The 20602-nt window shown below is 36.5% G+C and overlaps 1 protein-coding gene across 1 annotated transcript in view; it reads right to left on the bottom strand.

Annotated features, from left to right (window-relative positions):
* GABRA2 (gamma-aminobutyric acid type A receptor subunit alpha2) overlaps window positions 1-20602 on the bottom strand; it is a 56704-nt gene that overhangs the window by 2988 nt on the left and 33114 nt on the right. The window contains exons 4-8 of the mRNA XM_059817464.1: window positions 16637-16857; window positions 13806-13888; window positions 10718-10861; window positions 9760-9912; window positions 1370-1572 (exon numbers count right to left, since the gene is read on the bottom strand). Coding sequence (XP_059673447.1) covers window positions 1370-1572; window positions 9760-9912; window positions 10718-10861; window positions 13806-13888; window positions 16637-16857 — 804 coding nt within the window. The remainder of the gene's footprint in view (window positions 1-1369; window positions 1573-9759; window positions 9913-10717; window positions 10862-13805; window positions 13889-16636; window positions 16858-20602) is intronic.

A 20602-nucleotide genomic window follows, 5' to 3' on the forward strand; every position in this document is an offset into this window, starting at 1 on the left:
AAATCTTAAAATGGAATGGCTAACTTTGTCATTCCTAGGGAAGTAATACTACCTAGCTGTTAAACAGCTGTCACTCCTAAGCTCATGAGACAACACTGTTATATTAATTTAAAGGAACAGCCAAAGGATGATCGGAGAGTTTATAAGGGCTCCCTACATTATTACAATGCCAGGGTAATGCGCCAGTCTGAAAAGCTTCACTCATGACATGCTGATAAACTTTTAGCGATTCAGTATCTACTTATAGCATGAGGGAACAGACCCTGAAGCTATGGATAGTTCATGCCCTTCCAGAAGCCACAGGGAATTATAAACAATGTACTCATTTTCTCTCATTCTGCTTTACCATTAACTGAAAATTTTGCTTCTTTATGCATTGTGCTTTATGCATTCAAAGTGCTGAGAAACCATCAGTTAATTAAACTTTGCTTTACGACTACTATTATCATCAGGAAGCAAATAATGTTCTATTCTATTTTAAGGAGAACCACAGAACTCAGTATTCTTTGTCAGAAGAAATCTTTTTCCATTGGTAGAATCAGGGGCTGGGATAGGACAAAATTTTTTAATGTAGTAAGTCAGTCTAAACAACAGGTCAGCTTTAACATTTGTTCTGTGTTATTAAAATTATAAACTGTAAAGCTTGACACAAATTTATGTGTATCACCAGTTTTTTTTGTTCACTAAATAAGAAATTCTATCAGGTTAAAATTTCTTCATGCTATCACACCTACACTACTGTCAATATCAGAAAATTAAAGCATGACTCTGTTTCTGTGCACTCAGAGCATCAATACATTATAGTTGAAGAAGTAACTCAGAATTTTGTACAACTGCTATTTAAATTAGTTTAAAAATTAATGTCCACACATCATTAGGGATAAGTTTCAAAATACTGAAAACGTTCAAAACTTCTTGATTTTGTTATTAATAGTTTTTACATATATAGGCATTCAGTTGTTTTTCTGATCCTTAGTTACCAGGAAAATTAACATGCATCATATCTTTCTGTAATCTTTTTCTTATTTCCAACTCAATTGGATTAAATAATAAAAATGTTATCAACTAGTATGATCTGGATTAAACTTTCTGAATAACCAGATAAACAGTTGTATCTGAGGAGTCAAGAAACAAGTCAGACAGTCCCAACATAAAAACCCAAGGTGCTCGATAACTAAATCTGGATTATTGAGACCAAGTTAGATATCAGGGCAGATATATTTTTGTTCAGGCCAGAAAATACATCTACATTCTTTTTATTTAAAGCATAATGTATTTTTTTTTTAATATAGCCAATTTTATCAAAGCAATATATTATAGCTGGTTTAGTGCAATTGACTGAAAATAGGGATATTTCCTTAGGACTTACCTTATCATTCACTACACTTTTTCCATCCCAGGCCCATCCTCGTTTTGTGAAATAATTTACAGTTGCAAATTCAATTAATGCAGAGAATACAAATGCATAACAAACAGCAATAAACCAATCCATAGCTGTTGCATATGCTACTTTGGGGAGTGAATTTCGAGCACTGATGCTCAGTGTTGTCATTGTCAACACAGTTGTTACTCCTGCAAGGGGACAAAAAACCAGAACATCAACAATTTTACTTGTATTTTGAATGTTAACAAAAATACAAACCAAAAATTATTATGGTATGTTTGTGAAACACAGTGGAAAATTTGCTTATCTAAGTTGGTGACAAACTGCCAGAACCATATTAAAGGCTGCACCTGGAGTTTCCTTTGAAGTATTTTAGTTCAATTTTGTTGACTAAACTTCCCTTTTCTAATCAGCTGAAGATTTCACTTACAGGAGATAGATAATATTTTATTTTTTAGCTATCAGGACAGGTAAGGGACAAAATTAACAATTCCTTTATGGACTCATAACACTTTGCAGCATAACAGTAATAATGATTAATATGTTAATGTTTGGTGGCTGGCTTCACTGCAGTGGCTGCAGGTCTGGCACCCATCCTTACTGACAGTATCACACAAATTGAGCTTTGTTATTAGAAATAAGGATTTCTTTTTTTGCCAGCAGCTGTCTCACTAACCATCCAGTGACATAGTTGAAGACATAAACAGGTTAACTTTTCATTCAGGTAACATGGATTTTTTCTAGAACAGCATATTGATTTGAAATTGTTAATATTTGAAATTTGAAATATTATAACTGTGTATTACGTGTCAGAAAACAAGACTTGATGCTCCAGGAAGATTATTCTTTCACTGTGGCAGTTATTAAAAGCACTTTACAGTACTTTGTACATAATGAAGACCCAGGAGGAAGGCAGGAATTATACTCCAAAAAATCAGAAAAAAGATACATAGGAGGAAAAGAAGAGAAGAACATTTTACTGAATCAGTTTTAGCAAGCAGAAACCCACAGCCACAAATGTAGTCTCCAGTCCTTAAGTAAATCAGTTCTCCCACTTCAGGCTGAATCACACTTAGACAAACTAAAGTATTCCCTTTGTGGCACACCATTAAATATGTCTCCAGAATGAAAAGCAATGCAAAGTGATATATGTAGCGCAGACCACCAAACCTACACTCCATTATGACAGGCAAAGGAGATGCTATGGCAGAAATATTAGTAACAGCACATCACCACTTCAACAACTACACACTCATAAAATTGTTGTAAGAGGATTCCCATGAGAAAGTAAAGTCACTCTCCCTAAGCCAGATCCTCCACTGTCAGCAATCTGTCACCTGGGTTCTGCAGGATTGACCTAGCTCAAACTTTCCTTCTGCTACAAGAGAAGCATTTTTAACCACTGTGTGAGAGGGAAGGGAGGCAGCAATTACGCCTACTCAGACCTCTTCAGGTTTTGCAATTTCCATCCCTCCTGTAAGGAATCTCCATCTCTGAGGGTGCTACAAAGGATGACAGAGCAAAGCTAAGTGGACTCAGCCCCAGTGCTACTCTCCCTTGATGCGATTCCAAAGGCCTGTGCAGCAGGAAAAACAAGGCGCAGAAACATCCTGCTGAGTCCCACAGTATCCAGACACCTTAGCAAACATAATTCTCTAATTACTATTTTTTAGCCTCCATAAATTAAAGTAGTGGATTTGGTCTGGACTCAGCTGTGACACTGTTGGGATCTACTAGCCTATACAATGAAAAGGAAGCAGCTATCATACTATATTGAATGAAAATGTGTAGACAATATATTTTGTAAAGAACTTACTCTCTCCTAACACTTAGACAACATAAGGCTTAATGATTTTCAGCACCTCAGGAAAAAGGCAGTCTATCTTACGTTTAAAATTATCACATGCAAATTTTAACATTGGTCCTGAGCTGCAGATAAATCATGTTAATTATACAGAAGTATCAGCAAAGTGATCGTTTCTCAGAGATAAGGTGACCTTATCCACATGTAAATATACACAGTTGCTAAGGTACTGTTCTGTTTAAGTCCTACCTTTTAGAATAAACTAATCTTCTGGAAGCCCCATTGGCTTCTTCAGAAATCTAAGTTAATCTTAACTGCTGACCTTTTCTAGTCTTAATTAAAACATCATGAATTTACATCCTGTATCTTGCTACCAGTTGACAATTTCTCTAAAAAGTTCAGCAAGCCACACCATTTTGTGACCCAAATGCTAATCTAACAGCACATTGTCAGACAATTGCCAACGCACTTTCATTTATTCCTTCACTATAAATTCAGTGATGTTCAAGCTACCACAGACATTTAACCTAAATTGAGTGGGAAAAAATTGGACAGAAAATCTAATCAGAAAATATCTGTTAGTTTAGGTAATCTCTAATATTGTTATACTTGCTATTCTTCTTTAGTCAAAAGATTTTGCACATTATAATTAATTTGAAAAATCAGTATTATCAAGTCTTCTTTATGAAAAAGGACTGACTGGAAATAACCTGCCTCCTTGTCACTGCTAAACCTGAGAGGACTGAAAAATTATTAATGTGGAGGAATATGGTCAACTTGTAAAACAAAACACATTTATTTCACAAAGATTTAACTTAAAACCCCACAAAACCCATACACTGACCAGATCAAAACCATCCCTCATTGCATTATCTAATTCATAACACTAGTGAACTAAAATTGGTATAAAAAACAGTGAGTAGATTGTCCCCCTACAATGAGGTAGTCAAAATATTAGAGGAAAACAATCTTCTCCCCTAAATCATATACTACTCCAAACAGCCTAAATAACGTAACAGGCTATGTAAAGACTGCATGATATCTCATGATGAGGTAGAAAGACCACAGTTTATATACAGGTCAAGAACTATCTTCTATAGCTCAGCACCCAGCAGATGTGGCACTGAACAGGTGCCAGAAGGACATGGACAGGTATTGTCTTGTAAGAGACCATGAGCAGTCACCAGTTTGTCCTTAAAAAGGATCCAAAAAATAAACCGTTTACATTTCCTTTCTCCGAAGAGGACCAAGCATTTTATACTTGACAGTAAAATTACCTCAACATCATTACAACTTTTGTTCTCAGCAGTGCATGCCTATAAAAGCTAAATATCTTCCATCACTACAGGATTATCCATTCAGGCCAAGACTGGAGCTATTTGTTTGCCTAGGACTTTTTTATGGTGTCACTTTTGAAACAGCATCTGCTCACTGGAGAGAGGATATCCATCTCCAGGGCTATAAATTCAGCACTTTTCACTGGCACTAAACTTATTTATGTGGACAATACCAGCTCTGTCATATTTTGGATTCCAGGACAGATGGATACCATTCAAGATGTGTTTAAAGTTAGACAGCCACCTTTGGGTAAACAATTTCTGTCACTCAACATTATAGGGCCCTGCCACGCAACAGCGGAAGAGGTGAACTGAAAAACTAGAAATGTCTAACTAAAAACATACAGTGGAAATTGGAGGAGCTAGCACATGAATGTTAAAGTTAAAATCTGTCATGATGACTAATTTATGCCCACATTTGTGTGCAAAAGTCAGCTTACTCCTTGACAGCGACAAGTTCTTTTGGACCCTAATTTCACCTCTTGTGTATCAATTGATTTTCCTAATTTGAATAGATTTTAGTCAACTAAATCATGTCCTAGCCTTCTTGTGTTAGAATGTGGACATTTCATTTGAAAATGAAAGTAAAAGGCCTAAATAATGAGTTACCAAAGGACACTTCTGTAACAAGAGGTACTTCAGCTTTGCAAATAATTTGTACAAAATGCCTAAAATGTGTTCCATTTCTTATAATGTCATGCTACTCCTCCCACAATTTTATCTTTTCATCACAGCACTTCGCAAAGATACATATAATGGTTGAAGAACATCTCACAAAAGGATTGATAAATTACTTTTTTTTTAAATTAGGAAGCTAATTCCATTGCTCTATTATTTCACTCTTTCTTTTTTCTTAACAGTAATCGCAAATGTTGTTAGGTAATTAGATCACTCAACCTGGTCCAAAACCTGAATAGATTTATAAATACAAATAACATAGCAGAAAAAAAAGACTGTTGCCCCTTTTACAGAGATACAGATTACTACTTCATTTTATCACTCCACAGTAAACAGTTGGAGGTCTGAACAAAACCTTAAAACTTCTGGAGATAGGGTAATTTTAAAGTATTACACCATAACATTTGGCTACACACCATACTGTTTCTTTTTTACTTACGCATTGTATATGTATTACTTGTGAATACAATAAAAAAAGAATGTACATTGATTCTCCGTAGACACCGTGAGGTACGTCTGAACAACCGTTGAGAGAAAGATTGTAGAAAATAGCTCAAGTGCTCTGTCTACCCTTTTCACTAAAAGAATAACACAAAAGGCCAGAAGCCTTTTTAAATAGCATGGTAGGTCAAGGACCATAACATAATCTATTTCCAGAAAAGTTGCATTCAGTCAGTCGGTTAAGCTACATATACATATTGTGAAGTCGGTGCTCATGTTGCTTCACTGTACCATAGCGAGCAACAGAACAGAGTTCCCCATCGATCAACAGCCAAGGTAATTCCCAAAGCTGGACAGCAAGTGCTATTTACCCCAGCTCCAGTAAAAGCTGCATGTCATTATGCCACTATTGGAACATGAACTAGTGTCTTGGCACACCACTGAGCTGAGAAGACATATTAGTTCATTTGCAGCCAGCTCAGTCTCTAAGGGCTACAGTTTTCCAGGTATGCTTGCTCACTGCCTACTACTAGAGTGTTACGTCTACAGTTAGCAGAAGTTCCCAATTAAGAAATTACAGACTGAAAGTTGTGAGTGGTGGGATATGTCTAAAGGCACAAAAGTTAATCTGCAGCATGGAAAAGAACTAAATAAAGACAGTTGACATTTTTTTCAGCAAAAGGTACTTTGCATATCCAGAATTCTTCAAAAGGAAGGATCTACGTTATTCAGATCCCATGTAAAAATAACCAGAGAACAAATCTGAACTTTTCTTAGGTTCCCCTTTCTGTAGTTGCACAATTAAAAAGTCTGTCTATTTCAGGTCTAAATGGCTTTTTGCTTCAAAATGTACATTAATTAATATAGGTTCAGAAAAGATAAACCAAGAACAAGCAAAACACAGGGATAGGAATGCAGCATAAGAATAAAATGATCACAGAGAACAGAGTCTTGACAAAAGAACATAGTTATGTCAATTTAAAATTCTGCATCTTGGACAATGTACTAAAAAATGATACGACTATTAATTTTTGTGCTTGCCTGCTTCGGGTATCAAATAATATATATCTAATGACATTCATTTTAATGTTCTCATTCCTACTCCATGTGAGTTAAAACACATAGATAAGTGTAGCACTAAGAAAACTATTTTCTGATTTTTCTGTCACCTGCATCTAATGCTGCTATGCAAATACATGTGATGCTTCTAAATGTTATGACCCATTAAAAATGAAGTGAGAATTCAATAAGCTGCACAAGATTAGTTTTGCTAATATTGTTGACACTAAATGCGTAGCAATAAACACATTACTAAATGAAACAGATTGTAATCTTGCACTAAATGAAGGCATTATGAACCAGGCTTATTCTCTTTCGTTAAAAATGCAATCAAATGCTTTTCAAATTTATCTGCTAGAGAAAACACATTCAGGACTTATTTAATTAACGATGATAAAACTTTCTTCTTACAATAATTTAAAGCAAAGTTGAAACAATATAACATTAGGCCATAATTCATTTGGAATAGCTTAGGTCAACAATATTAAATAGATGCCATAAAGGAAAGGGATTAAAGAGCTCAACTACAAAACAAGCCTCATTATACCAAGCCCTTAATGTTAACCTAGAACTTGAAACTACATTGCAAGAGAATAGAAAGGGGAAAGAAAAGTAACTTCTTTCAAACATGAAATAATAAATGCTAAGCGGTGTTTTGAATAACTGGGAGTTACGTTTCTTTGAAAGGAACAGTGCTCCAGTAGTTAGTCCTTTCCAGAACTTGGTAGCTCTCAAGAAGGTACTTAAAATAAATTTCTCATTGATTCTGAAAAATGCTTTATCAAAAATAATACTTTCTACTTAATCATAATTTAATATTGATATATTTATTATACAATACAAAGATGTGTATCTAGTAAGTGACTACTCCATATAAAAACTAAAAATTAAGTGTGATCAATAAAAATGTAAAGTAAAATCTCCTGTGATTTTTATGTTTCCTGCTGGAAGTAGCTTGTTTTATTACCTTAGCTGTAGTAAGGACTTCATGTGTCACTGGGTGGAGTCTACCTGAAAGTACCACCCAAATGAGACCTTGGGCGCACCTGCCCAGCTCTAACCGTCAAGATTAATTCAGTACAAACCAAAAAACAGTAAGAAGCAATAGACGAACTTCGTTATGAAACTGCAGCTAACTTCACATTTTTGTAACACATTTGGGCAGGAGACCAGAGGGTATCAGAAATCCCAGTGACAACTGCTGCCAGCAAGTGTGGAAGAAGACTGGGAGATTCGCCTGGGGCTACGTGATTAGAGAGGCCATTGCCAGCTTATGCTGACAATCTCATCTACAGTGTAAAACAATGTTAAGAAATAGCTGCTCAGGGGACATCCAATCCAATGCAGAAGGCTAAGCCTGAGGTGCAAATGCTGCATGCAGGGGCTAGGCTGCTCCATCAGGCAGAGCCTGGACATGTCTTGTTCCCCGGGGTTCAGAGTGCCAGTCTAAGCTGGTCCGGAGGGTACAGAGCCCTGACCGGTGCGTGAGGTGCATGTCTGTGTGGCTGAAATAAAATAGTAGCATAGAAATTGCTGTCTCCTCGATATACCCACTGTGCTTAGTAAACAGATTTTAGATTTTATGGCAGTGGGTGGTGTGGTTCTGTTCTCGCCGCCGTCCTACCCAGTTCCCTCAAGACACCCTGAAACAGGACACTGTTCATTACCCATATTATGCTAAACCCCTGGGAGAGTAAAGCAGCAGGCTGCCATGCAGATATTACTTATTTCCGAAAAAACATAAATGAAACAAAAAATAAATCAAGAACAAGAAAGGTATGCAGGGAGGGACACAACATTCCAGGAAAATTATCCTAGTGCCTTGTTACTGATGTAGTGCCTTGTTACTGACAACACAGTAACAGAAAATGCATTTTAGGAAGAGAAGATTTGAGACTTTTATGGACAAACCAGTTACACTGTCCTAAACGTATAGGAGGCAGTACAGAAAAGGGCAAAGGCAGAGACATAGAAGGATTTGACAGTGTACTTGCAAGGCTGGAAAACAGGAATGTGCATTTTGATAAGCAGAAATGGACAAATTCATGGAAGATTTTGAAGAAAGAAATAAAAAAAAAACAAACCTGCCTGATAACAGCCTGGGAAAACATGGTAGATTTCTCGTCCCACTAAAACCACTGACCCATTTCATCTGACTTCAGTAAGGCTCATATTCAAACCTGCAATTTTCATGATGCTTTGTGTGGCGTTTTCTCTACCAGGAAAGACAGTAAGTGCTTTGCCGCGCATCATACTTAATATGCATTTGAGTTTGGCCTGTTTTTTGAAATGTGCATGGTGTTTACTGATGACTAATCATACGATTGTATGCAGCATTTCTGATGGCTGATTCCATGCAAAAATACTTGCTTTTTGTTGTGCTAGTCTCTTTTTCTTTCAAAGCAAATGAATTAAAAGAACTTTAAGTTATGCAAATAAGAAAGGCATTTGTTACTTTGCTTTAACAAAGAAGAAAGCAAAAACTTACTGTAAGACAAACACCATTATTTTGTGCTGCTGAAGCTGTTTGCTGCCTTGTAGTATACTCCAATTTGAATTAGTGAGAAAGTTTTGCCTGGACCCCCAGAATAGGGTTTCTTTTAAAGAACTGCAGCTTGCAAAGTTTAACACATTCAAATAATTCAACAAATTCAAATTTAATTAGCTTAATTTAGAAATATATTTAGAAATGTGCTTATCTACCAAGTACCAAAATATTTGGATAATATCAGGGTAAGTAAGACATTTCAGAAAATAATCTAAATTTACTTTTTAAATAGAAACCTTATCATCTTTTTCCATTCTGTGAAAACTTTCTCCTCTTAAAAGAGTCAAGGATATGTGGACAGTTCTCTCGTATGTGCTAATTTCCAAAAACTTTGGGACTCTCAGGAGATCTGTAAGCTGCAGTTGGAAGCTGTTTGGACTAGAAACAGTATCACATTCTACAAACACACTAACTTGAATGAAAAAGGCCTTTACCAAGCAGACTTCAGAAATGCTTCCTAACAGCTTCAGATGTTGCAAACAAAGCTAATGCTACTCAGTATACTCACCAAAGACTGTCCTGGCAGGTACAGATTCTCTGTTCAGCCAGAATGACACTTGAGAGAGAATGACAGTCATGATACAGGGGAGGTAAGTCTGAATGACAAAATAACCAATTTTTCTCTTCAAGTGAAAATGAGCCGTCATTACTGTATATTCACCTAGGTGCCACAAACAAACAAAATACAATGAAACAAAAGGTCATTATCTTAATAAAGTCCATTTCTTTGGTAAGAGAAAGTTTGGTACGTTTATGTGAACCAATTGTGCTAGGGTTAAATTGCACAGAATATATTTTGTAGTAGAAAGCATCCTACAAAGTATAAGAAAGTTTCTGAGTACAACTTCATCTTATTCCCACTGAACTCCAGGAAAGATCAGTGTTCGGGAACTTACAAGAACTCTTGTATGCCCTGACAAGAACTACAGTCCTGCAGGCTTCTGCACATAAGCAACTCTCTGCGTTCACACAAAGGCACCCTAAGAACTTAATTTACAGTCAGAAGGCAATCATGGGAGTCCACTACAGCCTGGCACATGTAGGAACACAGCCTAGAGTCTGGTAGAATAATCCAGTGTTTAATGCCAAATACATGATGGAAGGAAAAAATGGTTGAAACCTGCATGCTTCACCACTTAATAGTCAAAAAGTGTCATTTACCATATGAAATTAAACAATTATCCCAGTCTTGGGTTACAAACATTAGGATTCAAGACTGAGCTCCAGGTAGCATTAAAAAACAGTCACTGGAGTCAAGATCACCTCTGCTATCACCAATTACTTATTAACTTGAAAGAATCAGTAAAGTGCTGCTTTGTGTTACTTGTACGATACATTAATAGACAATGCCTAATATCTCACATTTTGCAACATTTTTTTTTCGTTAGCATTCTAACACCACCAGCAATGCCTATATTCTTCATAGCCGAGTGAGTGCCTTTTTCTTCAAAATATCTTTTACTAACCTGTACTTGATTTAACTGTCTCTTTTCCAATTGTTTGGCCTAAAAGATCATACTGATTCAATCTTGAGCCATCTGGTGCCACCTGCACTGAATCTGAAGCATTGTAAGTCCAAATATATGTCACTTCTGAAGTTGTGTACGCATCTGTGGGAAATAAGATAAAATACATTGTCAGCAATTTAAATTAAACAGCTTCCACCAAAAGTCATAGAGTTAGAAGAGCTACTTACTTTAAAAAAAAACACCACCCCGAAAATTTAAAATTATATGGTAAAAAAAAATGTTTGGCGATTTAAAATAGCTTTACTGTAGGGTAAATGCCTATTGCAGCATGGGAACAAGGACATTCATTTGTGATCTTATTAACCATAATTCATTGCTATTAAATGACAAACAACATCTCTTCCACACTATTAAAAAATTTGTCAGAGATTAGATATTATATGTATCCTAAAGCTTGTGGTAAGCCAGATGAAAAGAATAACAATTTGCAAAATTTAGGACACACAACATTTCTGCAAATTCATTCCTATATTGTTCTGATTTTCCATTGTCCCCACTCTCCACTTTGGGAGTGTATCATAAGCATTTTATTATTAGGTGAAGTTCATGCCTAAATATGGGAAGCCAGGTTCAGTGACAATGCCCTTAACAAACTTGTAGCGGCTCTGTGTCCTGCCCTGCGTACCCTCTTAAATTTCACTCCTTGGCATCTTTATGTAGGACACGCTGACATTAAGCATGCTGCTCTCTCAGTGCATTCATGACCAAACATACATTTAGCCTAGGGTCTGTCAAAATAAACTAGAATGAAAGCAAATCAACACTGTATTTTAAATAGCATTAATGCCTCTCCAGTAAGTAAGAAAGAAAAAAATTGAGTATGTCCTGCGAGTTTCTCCAGTCTAATACCCTACTAACAAATGGAGTCTGAAAGGAAAACGGTAAACAACCGATGGAAGAAATTGTGTGCTTATTTTGATTGACTGAGACAAGAACATTTTAAGTCTTATACCGTAACCGTAGTGAAGTGAAATAAAAAAGCAACGTTTCTGTCAGGCTGCAAACATTTTTACTTGAGAAATTTCTGGAGGCGCAGAACGAAGCTTCTTCATGCAACTAGCCACAAATTGCACGACTAACAAAATCTAACAGGTGGGTAGCGTATAGAGATTTTTAACACTTCCTTTCTATCTTTCCAACTTCCCACAAGAAGACCTCTGCTTTAATGCAAGCCAGCACTATTGCCAATTTCTGATTTGTCCCCATCCTCCCCACTGTTGGCTAGACTTTTTGATAAGGATAAAGAAAGGCAATCTATTAAGCTACAGCTTCTCCAATACATTCAGTTTGGCTTTTCTCTTATGTATAAAAAAAACCCCTGAGACATTCGTACAGGCCAATGATCCTCCCAGCAATGTAAGATTAGCAGCATATGAAGAGCTGTGACAAATATATACCACTGGCAGACTTGCCTCAGCTAAGCCAAAATCCTCAGGATTCCTGCTTATTTTCACCACTATTCATTACTCAAATTCTATCCCAGAATAACAGCTGAAAAGTGCACAGTAGTCTAGAAATGAGTTCTAGGTAAAGAAATAAAATGAGCATGAAGCTATTCAAAATGCACAGAAATATGAGTCCCCTGGATAGGCCAACAGGCTGGCACACAAGTGACTACAGGGGAAATGAAAGACAGCTTTTCTACAATCACATTGCTCACAGTTTGAAACCATGGGCAGACAACAAAGAACAAATTAGTAAGCAAAAAAACCCAACCAAACAAATGAGAGGGGAAAAAAAAAAAGGAAAAAAAAGAAACTGTTCACACAAAGTCTAATATACCTAGTCAGAAGGGTTTCCAACTTAGGAATGCAAATGAAGTCATACTATAAAGTAGCCCCTTGGCCTTAGTATCACCTTCATTATTACAGGGTTTTTAAGTTGTTTTGAGGCTACATATGAGTCTTTTTTCCTCCCGCACCTTATAAATCAAACATACCTTGCTGCGCACATATATGTAAATATTTTAGTCAGTAGCCGATTTCGGCTAACATCTCTGGTGTTAGTTAGTGAAGCTGTATTGTGTATTAAAAATGCAACATTTAGGTACCAAAAAAGGCTCCATGATACAAATATTATTAATTCTAATGATCTTTTATCTCCATAGCTAAGATTTCCCTCTAGTGTGGAAACATCATCAGAAATACAGGCTTGGTTTAATTTGCTCCACACTCCAAGGAAAAGGGATATGTCAGGGTTATGGAGAGAGTGTGCCCAGTGCTCTGACAATGTTCATCTGGTTAATGTTGTCCTTAGTGGCAGCATATCACCTGTTTTGTAACTTGTGGTGGCTGCAGTTAATGTAAAATCGGCCAGAATTTAAAGGTATTAACCCGTCTCCTAAAAAAAAAATTCCCTTTCCAGGGCCCAGCAGAGAATGTACGCTGCAGCCAAAGAAAGAAAACCTTTTAGTGTACAAAATCCAGGAAATACATATAATGTGATCCTAATTCATGGAGAAGAAAAATGAAGGCTGTAATATAGGTAAATGAAGTTATGCTGCTGTTAAAATAATACTAGTGAGATCAAAGTCCACCTGTCTGTAACATGCAGATGCGCTAATGAGTGAAATTTTTTATCCCAAGAAGCCACTTGTTGATGCTTTCATTGACTAAGAATGTAAAAACAAATATCATTAACAATAAAGAGAAAATAAATGCTTCAATAAATGAAAACAAACATTCTTTGAAGACTTTAATCTGCTCTTTATTAATACTTGACAGGCTACGTGCACCCAGGTCTGCATTCATTCATACGGTTTGCACACTGGAATAAAAGCAGATCAGTGCAGTGCTGAATTAGGTGCATAGTGTTTATTGTTAACTGGAGTCAAGAAAGCTTTAAAATGCCTTAGAGAACAACACTGAAGAGAGAAAAGAGATTTCGATGTGTCAGGTTCCAAATTTTTTAAAAAGTACTATCATGTGTTTTAAACCTCTCATGTAACAACTTACTGAAACAAAATGATGCTGAGCAATGTTAGATATTCACTAACCAAAGGCTATACCTCTCATTATATACTTACAGCTGCCAAATTTCAGTGGGCATGAGTGAGCATCCATAGGGAAATCCTCCAAGTGCATTGGACATTCAGCTTGGACTGTAAGCCTAAAAGGCAAAAGACCACTATGCATTTAAGTCAGTTAACAGGACAAGAATATCAATTCCACAGAAATGAACAGAGTTCATGCTGATTTAGGAGATGAAACTGAAATGCTATATTAAACTAATTAAAATTTAAATCAGCTCTTGCTTCTTCCCTTTTATGTGTTCCTTTGGAAGGCATTGACTTATCACATCAAAAACCTGAAGGAGCTGACCTCAAAACTATGAGGAAAGGCCACTTAAATGAAAATATAAATTATGTAACTAGCGGTTGTTAAGGACAGTCATTTTCTTCTCATAATATTCTGAGGTACATGTGTGATTATATGGCTCTCAAAGGCTCATTACAAAAGCACATAAAACACAGTTAATTTGCCAAAGGACTGTGCTCCACAGTTTTCTGAATTTATTTTTTTTTTACAGTTTGAATGGAAGATGTAGAAAAAACCCCATTTGTGTGCTTTCAAAGATTGCTGCTACTCATTCTCCATGTTACTTGTGATTGTTATTTTTATTTATGTATAAGTGTGAAAGTAGGTTAACAATGCATTCACTTTTGTTCGTGAAAAAATCCCAGCAATAACCCAGTATCAAATATGGGGATTAATACGATAAAAAATAATTTAAAACAGTTTGAAGAAAGTTTTTGACAGACTTTTCTTTCCAATTATTTTTAATTAAAAAAAAAAAAAGCTCTCTTTCTCCTTATTCTGTAAGTCGCCACTGGCTAGAGATTTTTTTTTTTGATGTCTTCATTCCTCTTCATCCAGCCTCAAACATCAGCTACATCCTCCTGTACTCCCAGTGGTTCATAGTCATTGTGTTCCCCACTATGTTCTCCCGCCCGTTCACCCAAAAATCTGTATTTCTATTCCCCCACTCCCCAGGACAGTTTTTCTGAAGTCAAGGGGCACAGCGAGACAGAGGAGTCAGCAAACAGCTGAAGGCAAAGGAAAGAACTGCATGAACCTCTGACATAAATCACACTGTCATTTTAGATAAAGACAGATAAAAATGGCTGTTTAAAATCTAGACAATGAAAACAGTTTACACATTAATCTCAAACCCTCAGAAGCAATATACTTATAAGTCATGAAAACGCTTAGTTAATTCTAGCTGACATGACCCGTCTTATGTTTTTAAAAAAAAAATATTCATAATGGTTTCAAACAGTATTTCTTATTATTTATAGCATATGATTATGGGCCTGTTCAGCCTGGAGAAGAGAAGTCACTGGGGAGACCTTCTAGCAGCCTTCCAGTACCTGGAGGGGGCCTACAAGAAAGCTGGAGGGGGACTTTTTACAAGGGCATGTAGTGATAGGACAAGGGGGGAATGGCTTTAAGCTGAAAGAAGGTAAATTTAGATTAGATATTAGGAAGCAATTCTTCACCATGAGGGTGGTGAGGCACTGGAACAGTTTGCCCAGAGAAGTTGTGGATGCCCCCTCCCTGGAAGTGTTCAAGGCCAGGTTGGACGGGGCTTTGAACAACCTGGCCTGGTGGAAGGTGTCCCTGCCCATGGCAGGGGGGCTGGAACTAGATGATCTTTAAGGTCCCTTCCAAACCAAACCATTCTATGATTCTTGATTATAATACCTCTGGAAGGAAAAAATTTCAGTCAGTTTATACAGATACAAGTTCAAATACTGATTTGAGCCCAAGCAAAAATACTATAAATGGGGGTCTCAATTTATTTCCAGCAAACTTTTCTGAACCTCTTCAACCACCACATCATTCAACATCATTAGCAGTCTACCCATCACCACTCAATACTATAAGGGTTTGAGTGTTGTATAGTAAAATCAGGCTTACGGGATGCTGGTATGGCTGCGTGGAAAAAATTGCACAGTACATGTTTTCTTTACAGCTCACATTTTATATCTTACTAGGCTGGGGATTTTAAGTCTACAATCACAAGAAATTCAATTTATTAAATATTCTCAAAGAAAAACAAAGCAACTAAGTCAGGGGTTTCTGGAAATTTGGACAAAAAATTTCCAAAAAACTCATATAGGTAACATTATTGCAAAAAGAGCAATCGAAGAAGAAATCAGTCTTGCAAAAACGCTGCTTATGCCTATGTATACATTATATTTATAATTTTTCATAAATTATTTTTTAAGCAAATGTAATACATTTTACCAGCTAAATGTTTATCTTAGCTGCTAATCATGCACAGGATGCAAAAATTAAAACTCTAAGTAAAATATTGTAATTAGATATAAAGAAACAGTTATTACAGAGTAAGACATATTTTCCCTGTAGCTCTTGCTGGAAAGAATTTGAGGCCTTATTAATCCTTTCTTCTTCCTCTTTATTTTTTATTGCCACTGATCTTAATAATAAATCTGCTTAAGGGCTCACATGGTTGGTACAATGGGTGCAGTAACAAGTAAAAGTCATATACTATTTTAATCATTCTAAGATGGAGTTGGTAAATTTTGGGTATTCTTAACAATTCTTACAGAGTGCTTCCCATCTGAAGGTCTGAAAGCACTTTATGCAGGTGTTCTGTACCTTTTCATACATTATAGAGGTATGAAAACTGAGGAACATGTAGGAAAACAGATCTAACTCATAATCAGCCAACAGACTTCTAACAGAACTGGAAACAAAATGTACATTTTCCCAGCTTTCCTTCTGCTGGGACAGAAATGAAACAAAGGAGAGTCCTCCTGGAACCTTAATTGTTCTCTGGAAAAATCACATCAAGAAATAGCTTGAGTAGAGAACAGATGAAAAGACTTACCTCATGGTGTACAAGAGAGTCCCATCATCTTGGATTCGTAGAAGCTTGTTTGGCATTGTCATGTTATGAGCCACTGACTTCTTCCCATTGTGAAAAAATGTATCTGGGGTCCAGATTTTGCTGGCCATTAAGTTGTTCAATCGAAGAATGTTCATTGGGCCCTTGAACTTTAATCTCTCATCCTTCCATCTCTGACGGAAGAAAACATCTATTGTGTATTCCTGAAATGGAATAAAGATATGCTTTTTTTCACACAAGGAAACATTAATCTGCTTTTTGAGGGCCAAAACAGAAAAGCTCTGGTTGCAAAAATTCCCTTGGTAAAATTGTCAAGGGAAAACAACCATTACACAGAATTTTATAATACTGAGAATAATGAACAGGAAGTCAATTTATTAAGGGTATGACATTCTCCTTCATGACTGCTAGCTGTTGTTTGCATATCAAACCCTTCCAACATTTAGATTTCTGTACCTGATACACATAGTATGTGTGACAAGGATAATTTCAATAAACACAGCTATTTTACATTAAGAAGTAAGAAAAAATACGCAGAAGGATATTAAAAAGTTCCTGCAGCAGATGCACCTGAAGGAGAGGAACCCAACATTTCAAGAGCATGGAGAACGGCTGAGAGTGGAAGGAAGGAAACAAGGCTACCCATAAAGGGTACAACATATCCAGGCAGGCTGATATAAGGAAGACAAGGGGAAAGTAAGGCTCTGTAGTGGTATGGATTTTCTTAACAAAAGTACATAGGTAGGGAACAATAGCTGATGATAAACAGGTGACACACACTGTCTGCTGAACTTCACTCCAATGCCTAATCTTGGGAAGGAAGTACAGGCTGGAGAAAAGGACACAAGCGAAAACAGAGTGATGACCTAGACCAGATGCCTGTCTCACCCAGCGCTGGGTCACCCATCTGCTGGGTTTTGTTGCTGTTCTAAACAAATAAACAAACAAACAAGATACTGATTAAACATTGATAATATAAATTTATCAAGTAACTTCAAATTTGATCTGTAAATGGATTTAGTGGTTTGCCACTGTCAGCACAACATATAAATTGGAAATGGAAGAGCTTAAAAACTTGGTTAGAAGCAAACTGTATTCTGTGTATTGGCAAATGCTACCTTGGTGCAATTTCAGTTTTGTTGGACAGGTGCGAAACGTACCCATGATTTCAAAATATTAGTATGTTACAACATACTATTGCAATTACTCAGCAAATGCTACAGTTTATGTAAACCATTTTCAAGTAAATTATCTTTGAATGGACAAGTCCTGATAAAATTACACCAATATAAAATATTCAAGTGATTTCAATATAAAAGTGATTTCAAGGAACTTATCGCCCCCATCACTTTCTGCTGGCTCCCTTGTGTGCTGATTAACAAGGCTTAAGTTTTTTCTCAGTCAATCATACGGTGGTACAAAAGGAGTGCTGAGTAGGCAGTGAGAAGCAGCAGCCCTTTTCAGCTCCTTTGGTCTGCAAGCCAAGGAGCTGTGAGGACCTTTCCCAAGTCAGGGCCAGAGGCTGAGATGAGCATGTGGAATAAAGGAAAGAGAATTCTGTTACCTGAAGGAGCATGGCAGGGGCAGGAGAGAAAGCAGTTGTCATTAGGAACTGTGACAGGTACTTGGGGAGATCTTTTGGGACCGATGTAATGGTTTACTTATAAACTAACCTGACAAAAACCACAAGTGCGATTTTTACCTGTATCAAGAGGTCTTACATTGTACTACAGTACAATTTTCTCACTTTTCTAATTAAAATTATAGTTATTCAAACAAATGTTAATTAAAACTAACACTACAGTACACTGAAAATTAATTTGCTTGGGTTTCTTTAATACCAGTTGCTATTATCTCTCATAATATTTTAGCAAATATGTCTGTGAAATACAAAATTATGCACTTCTAAAACATGTATTTCTTTGACATTATACCTGATCTTTTACTGTCTCTCATCACATGAGGCCTGAGACACTGCCTCATGACAAGTAATTTTCCCATTTCTTTATGATAGATCACATTCAATTGTCCTGTTTTATTTGCTGATTTATATGTTTTTTTACTTGCTAAATATTGCGTGTCTTAAAATCCCATTTACAAATTCCAAGCTATCTATCAGTTCAGTTGTAGACCAGGGAAAGTCACAAAATGCATAAAATTATGGAGGATCAGGAGCAGCAGGAACAGTGTGCTTGAAGCAGGGGGAATATATGATATCTGGCTAGAAATACCAGGTAATTCAAGGAAAACATTTGCCCTAAAAGCCTCCTTGTGGCTTTTGTCTGAGGGGCTTTGCCAATAAATCATTGCTATGTATGATAAGATTGATGTTTGAGGTATAAATAAGTGGAAAGAAGAGCCTGAGGCAGTAAAACTTTGAAATCCCATCGAAATTCATGTAAGTGAGTGATAAGTCCTACAGGTTCCTTTTACAAATATCCCTGCACATAAATGATTAGAATATAAATCTTAAGGTTTTGTAATGTTTCCATCAATAAAGAATTTCAAAGGTCCCGCTTCTTCACTGTCTTCCAACATATATATAAAAAGAATTACAAGAGATACAAAATAGGAAAAAAGCAGACATGAAATGCCACTAAATCAAAACAGCAACATTTCAAAAAAACACATCTGATGCATGGCAACTGCTTAGGAAGCGGAATAAGCAGGAGAGAATCTGAGCTGCAGCCTTGAAAGATCCCACTGATAAATCTCTGACTGATCCACAGGTAATTCTAATTTCTCCATCCAATCCATGCTGGAAATCTTTATTTGCAGAACATCCCATTTAGAAGATGGAAACAGGGAATAAACCAAGGTTTGGTGTGAATGATCGTGAACACCTTCTCCTTCGGTTTACCACAAGAGCAATAAAATCTTACATAGGTCTTAAATAACTTCTCTTGCTAGAGACCTCAGTGCATTTTTCAAAGGAAGTATTGGGATCTCAATTTTGTATGAAGGGAAGCCAAGGTACAGAGATGAAATTAACTTGTCCCAGTCCATTTACAGAGTGATTATGAAAAGCAAAATACAACCCATGCCTTTTGCATCCCAGTACTATATTCACTGATCTCATGTTCCCTCCTAAGCCAGATCTATTCTACTTATGATCACGAATATCCCTATAATGATTGCCGTGCAAAACAAATGAAAAGAAGGAAACTATTAAAGTATTTTGAATATATTCCATGAGATAAAAAGCCAGCATTTATCAAAAGATACTACATACAGATCTTAGAATTATTTCCTATTCCATAGATGTACCACTTTGTGATAAATGCTGTGTAATATTTACTTTCCAAGCAAGACTAACATTCTGTTAGAAACGCACATCTGGGCTCTAGAAAAAAAGACTCAAATTAATACCTAGTACTCATTTCATACAATCTACAGATATTCTCCCATACGAAAAAACCTGTGCTGTCTCTGGACGTTACCAAACCACTCTCCGGTATATAGTGCGGTATCTCCACAAAATCACAAAAGCATACTTCCAGGACTACCAAGGACTCCTATGATCATTTCTAGACAAGCAAATGCTTCCTCCTGATTCGTGTCTGAAATGGTGCTTTCGCAGCTGGACTCTAACACAGTACAATTAAACATAATCTTTCAAGTACGTATTATACCAGCTTACATGAAATTTTAGGTACAGATGATGAGATTCTTACTACAGTGTTAAGAAGCACATGAGCCTCTGCCAGTTCAATGGTCTGAAGAATAAAATGGTGAAGGAATTTCATTCTTCTTTTAACATGCAGCTGTTGTGCATAACAATATGCACAGTAAAAAAAGACATTAGTATTTCTGGGAGAAGCTTTAACTGACCTGAGTATAAGCAATCCCTCTCACTACATGGCAGTCTTCTTTTTTGCTAAGGCCAGATTTGTATGGGAAAAGTTCAAACAACAAAAAATGTGCTCTCATCCTCTCAGCTAATGGTTG

The sequence above is a fragment of the Gavia stellata genome, chromosome 5 (genome assembly GCF_030936135.1).
Source record: "Gavia stellata isolate bGavSte3 chromosome 5, bGavSte3.hap2, whole genome shotgun sequence".
Lineage (NCBI taxonomy): Eukaryota > Metazoa > Chordata > Aves > Gaviiformes > Gaviidae > Gavia > Gavia stellata.